Genomic DNA, 5,939 nt, shown 5'->3' on the forward strand with positions numbered 1-5,939 from the left:
GAGGCGATGGCGAGGAGGCGGAGGCGGCGAGGAGGCAGAGGTAATGTAAAATACAATGAACTCCAAATCTGACTTTAGTCTATAATGACTATGTTCCAGCAATTTCAAAATCCGCCATCTTAGACATTTGTTTTCTTGTAACTTTTAACATTATTGTAAGAATATTTTGAATATTCATTTACAATTTATATAATATATTTTTCGTATAATTTTGTATTATTTAAATTTGCAGGTTTTGGTTGGATTTCATGGTATATTTGCTGTTTTTGATTGAATTTCTTGCAGGAGGGTTGGATATAGGTGCAAAAATACATATTGCAAAACTGGGCAAATAAAAGCGCCGCTAAAGACAGGGACCTTTAGCGGCATTTTTATAAAAAAGTGCCGCTAAAAGTCTCAATCTTTAGTGGCGTTTTTTATAAAAGCGCCGCTAAAAGTCCTAGTCTTTAGCGGCATTTTCTTTCAAACAAACGCCGCTAATTTTAGCGGCGTTACATAGAGCGACGGTTTTTACTGCGCTTGGGAAAGCACCGCTAGCGTAGTGTCATATTTTTAGATTTAATTGAAATTTAAAACTTTAAATCATACCAAAATTTATTTGTAATTTCCAACGGCAGGGAATTATGCATTCAAAATGGCGCCAAAATTGCAGGAAAATTCTCAACTATTTTTATCAAAAATGAAAATCCGGACGTTTTCCCCTTTCCCCTACTTTGTAGCTATTGCAAACACTCGTGACAAGTGTTTTTTTTTTTTTTAATTGTTGAACGTGTGTTTGCTAATTTTAATGATTCCCCTGTAGTATAAATGCCACCATGATCATCATCTTCCATGCAGGCCAAGCTTGAGTTTAACTAGTTGGCGTGGCTTTTTTCTCCTATCAAGGTCCTGTCTGCAACCAACCTGTTGTTTGCAGGATTTGGGCTTTGATTACACCTTTTCCAATTTTGCTTTATAAAAGAAAAAAAAAAAAAAAAACACGATGGCTGCTCATAGTTATAGCTTGTTTCTTTTTTCCTTGTCTTTTGTTGTCTTAATCCCAACCCTTCAAGCTCACATTGCTGAATATGACGATTATTGGAAGGCACGGAAATTGGAAGCCATTGAGAACCTGAACAAGGCTTATCACCCCAATCCTGAGGAGATAGTCCACCATTACAATGACCAATTTGCCAAAACCATGATTAAGCTTAATAACACCAGAAGGGTGTTGAAGGGAACGAAAGAAAATGGTCCATGTGAAATAACCAACCCCGTTGATAGCTGCTGGCGGTGTGATCCTAACTGGGAAAAAAACAGGAAGAGGCTGGCCGATTGTGCCCCTGGATTTGCTCGTGGTACTACCGGTGGAAAGGAGGGTGAGTTTTACGTGGTCACTGACCCTTCTGATGATATTCTTAACCCCAAACCTGGAACTCTGCGTCATGCTGTCATCCAAAGAAGACCACTTTGGATCACTTTCAAAAGATCCATGATCATCACCCTGGAACAGGAGCTCATTATTACAAGCAACAAGACCATTGATGCTAGGGGCGCCAATGTGCAGATTGCTAAGGGTGCTGGTATTACGGTCCAGTTTGTCAAGAATGTCATTATCCATGGCCTCCATATCCATCACATTATTACCGGCACTGGTGGCACCATCAGGGATGCTGAAGACCACTTCGGGTTAAGGACTGCCAGCGACGGAGATGGGATCTCTGTATTCGGAGCAACCAATATTTGGCTCGACCATCTTTCAGTTACCAATTGCTCCGATGGTCTTATCGATGTTATTGAGGGTTCCACTGCCGTTACCATTTCCAACTGCCATTTCACTGACCACAATGAGGTAATTACAACCTTTTTCTTTTCTTTTTTTTTTTTTTATATTTAAACTAGGCAGGAACTAGGATTTTGAACAAAAAGTATAATGAAATATTGCAGGTGTTGTTGTTTGGAGCAAGCGATTCTTACACTGGGGACCAGAAGATGCAGATAACCGTTGCTTTGAACCACTTCGGTAAAGGATTGGTAGAGAGGATGCCTAGGTGCCGACACGGTTTTATCCATGTCGTCAACAACGACTACACTCACTGGCTCATGTATGCTATTGGCGGCAGCCGCAACCCTACAATTATCAGCCAGGGCAACAGGTATACCGCGTCATCCACCCTCGCGTCTAGGGAGGTGACCAAAAGGGTGTACGCACCACCCGAAGTGTGGAAGAAATGGAACTGGATATCAGAGGGTGACCATTTCGAGAACGGTGCCTTTTTTGTTTCATCCGGTGATCCCACAGCCAGCAAGAAATATGGTATTGACAAAATGATGCCTTTCAATCCCGGTGAGATGGCCCCCAAACTCACCCAGTATGCCGGAACACTCAACTGCAAACCGGGCAAGCCTTGCTAAAAAACACCGTGATAAGCATGCGTCCTTTCTTTGTTATGTACAACATTTGATATCTAGAAGCCCAGATCCACCGATTTCCTACATCGACATTATTTTTTAATTTTTTTATTATTCGGTTTTGGGTTTCAACCAAATTTGGTTAGGGTTTCAAGTGTACTATGAGGTAAGTTCTTTTGATCCTTATTTCTATTAATTCCAGTTTTGTTCACTGAAATGGTTTCCTTGAACAGAACTATATATGGCTGTTGCCTGTTATGAATACAATTATGCAGTTTTCTCTTTTTCTTCTTCTTCTTTCTTTTTTTATTTTTGGACTTCACGTTGCCATTCAAATAATTTGGCATGTTGATAAAGCTACTATTCTGAAACAACAAGAAGCAGAATGCATCGAAACCCCCAACTGAACTCATCAATCAAAACCCAAATCAATTTTGAGTTATTTGATTAACAATTTTTGACATGGATGAAATTTTAATTTATTTATTCTTTAAATAAAAAAATTAAAATATAATCCGACTACTACAGGGATTTTATAATACTGACATCGAGGGAAAATATTAATGTTTTGTCAACTCTTTTTGTTCAGATTTTCCCGTAAGGCTCTCCTCTTGTTCCTGACATCCAGGGAAATTTCTAGGTTATAAGAAAATGTTGACAATGTAAGGTGTTATTCATTTAAAGCACAATCAATCTTTTTCAGAATTGGATGGGATCAAGATTGTGCAGTTTAGAACCATATTCATTTTGTATTGAAAAATTAAAATTAAATGTTGACAGCATTGGATGTTGGACAAAACCATAATAGCAGAGAAAACATTGCTATTCTACGGGCTTGCTTTATTCCAAGAGTTTCAAACTTTAGTCATGATTTGGAGAAACAAATTTTCAAGTATGCGACAAAAGCATCCTTACTAATTTTTCATGATATGGATAATATATCAGACGATGACCGCAATGCCTTATTAGTCATTTTAGGGCTCTGTTGGTGTTAGAACAAAGAACAAGCAAGGTTCAGTAAAAACTTGAGCAGGAAGGCTCGATACTTGCTGGAGAAACAAAACAAAATTCAAAGCAAAAAACAAGCAAAGATGGAGAGTATATTGAATGAAAATGATGATAATTTTCATTAAACTTGAATAATAGTATAATGCCAATACATAAACCAAGCATTGTGCTTGTCAAAATCAGTATAAGGTTAACTAATCTATACCAACTACCACTAATACATTGGAACTTGAAAACTAAGCTTGTACACATGAACAAAGTTGGTTAACAGCTCAATCACATTAAAAATTACATCAACTTCAACCTAACATGGTTCAAAATGAACTAAGTTTCATTACATCAATCAAAAAAACAAAATGAACTTAGAACAGCTGCTGCACTTGCTTCAGCAGTTTCTTGCATAGCTCGAGCTTGTTGACCTGCTTCTTTGCTGCACTTGGTGCCACATGCTGACCAACCTTCAACACTCCTCCTTGGTTAGCATGTTGCAAACTCCCATTTGCTTTTTTAGTTTGATAAATCTTGACACACTAAGGGCTTTAGTTAGAATGTCAGCAATTTGTTCTTCAGAATTGCAATGAATCAGTTTTACCTCCTGTGCTTGCTCCATTTCTCTTACAACATGAAGCTTGATGCTGAAATGCTTTGTTCTACCATGAAAAATTGGATTCTTTGCAATTGCAACAGTAAATTGGTTGTCACACATTGTCTCTGTTGCTTCCCTTTGGTGTAAATTAAGATAAGCTAAGATCTTTCTCAGCCAAATGGCTTGGTTGACAGCTCCAGCAGCTGCCACATATTCTGCCTCAACTGTAGACTGAGCAACAACACTTTGCTTCTTCGAACTCCAGCAAAATATCGTTGAACCAAGGGTAAAAACATACCCTGAGGTGTTTTTCATATCATCCTTCGAGCCAGCCTAGTCACTATCAGTATAACCTACCAATCTTAGGCATTCAGCCTTGTTATACAGCATTCCATAACCCAGGGCACCTTTGATGTACCTGAGCACTCTTTTAGCACCTTGAAAATGCCTTTCATTGCAACAATGCATGAACCTTGAGAGCACACTCACAGCAAACATGATGTCTGGCCTAGTGTGGTCAAATATAACAAGCAACCAACTAAGCTTCTATAAATAGATTCACTAACCTGTTCAAAATCACCTTGGCTCGACAGTTTTTCTCCTATAACAACTGGGGTGCTTGTTTTCTTGCAGTTTTGCAATGAGAACTTGTTTAGAATCTTCATGGCAAAGGCTCTTTGACTTAGAAAGACTCCCTCCTAAGATTGTGTCACTTCAATTCCAAGGAAATAAGATATTCTTCCTAGATCAGACATCTCCAAAACTTGTTGCATTTTAGCTTTGAAATCAGCCAACATTCTTTGGTCTCCTCCTGTGACCAAAAGATCATCAACATACAGAGATACAATGAGCTGTGTTTCAGCTCCTTCTTTCTTAACATAATATGTTGGCTCTCTAAGGCTCTTTTCAAATCCCAAATTGATCAAGTAGCCATCAATCCTATTGTACCAGGCCTTGGAGCCTGTTTTAAGCCATACATGGTTTTCTTCAGTCTGTACACCATATGCTTGTTACCAGCTACTTCAAAACCTTGAGGTTGTTCAATGTATATCTCTTCTTCAAGGAAACTATTGAGAAAAGAAGATTTCACATCGAGCTGGTGGATTTGCCATTGCATTTGTGCAGCTAAGGCAACTAGTAGCCAGATGGTGTCTAGCCTGGCTACTAGTGCAAATGTCTCTAGGGAGTCCAAACCATACTTTTGGCTAAACCCTTTCACAACTAGCCTAGCTTTGAGTTTGTTCAAGCTCCCATCTGCATTTTACTTAGCTCGATAAACCCATTTTACCCCAATGACCTTTCTGTTGGCTGGTCTTGCAACTAACTCCCATGTCTGGTTCTTTTCAATCATTGTAGCACCCCAAACCCGGCCTAGACGTTAGGACTGGATCCGACATGCCACATCGAAGCATTCAAAATATTTTATATTGTTGATCCAGAAAAACTTACTTAGTGTTTTAAAAGATAATTTCATTATAGGTTAAAGTGAATAGAAGTCATGCACCGTAGGAAACCGGAAAGAGGTGGTGAGTCCATCTGACCGCTAAGTACCAAGCTCCTTCGGATCCAATCCTAGACATGCATACCGCCATTGCCACACCTTAACGTAATGGATATTTCTAGGAAACCGATTTGATTAAGTCATTTTAGGAAAAGTGATTAATTTTGGAAAATACTTTCATTGCGGAAGCTTTACTTGTTGTCTTGTTATTTTGAAATCAATTGTTGTTTTTGAAAACGCTACTAAAGGTATCCAATTTCAAAAGTTAAAATAAGTAATACTTATCTTAGTAATACATATTAAAACCATCAAAATAATTAAGCGGCCTTATTACATTTAAAACCCAAAACTTCAAACGTAATAAAAGGTCATCCAGCCACCGTAAGAAAATCAAACTTTCGAACGCAGTGGCCACTCAATTCCTCACGACTCCAAGCCCACTATGGTTGGGGA

The 5,939-nt window shown here is 38.6% G+C and overlaps 1 protein-coding gene across 1 annotated transcript; it reads left to right on the top strand.

The window, feature by feature from the left end:
- Positions 1-804: 804 nt before the first annotated feature.
- LOC108473078 (probable pectate lyase P59) lies at positions 805-2,673 on the top strand. Its single transcript, XM_017774637.2, has 2 exons — positions 805-1,831; positions 1,927-2,673. The coding sequence occupies exons 1-2, from the start codon at positions 983-985 to the stop codon at positions 2,392-2,394; spliced, it is 1,317 nt and encodes a 438-aa protein (XP_017630126.1). The 5' UTR covers positions 805-982; the 3' UTR covers positions 2,395-2,673.
- The last annotated feature ends 3,266 nt before the right edge of the window (positions 2,674-5,939 follow it).

This window comes from Gossypium arboreum, chromosome 11 (genome assembly GCF_025698485.1).
Source record: "Gossypium arboreum isolate Shixiya-1 chromosome 11, ASM2569848v2, whole genome shotgun sequence".
NCBI classification, from domain to species: domain Eukaryota; kingdom Viridiplantae; phylum Streptophyta; class Magnoliopsida; order Malvales; family Malvaceae; genus Gossypium; species Gossypium arboreum.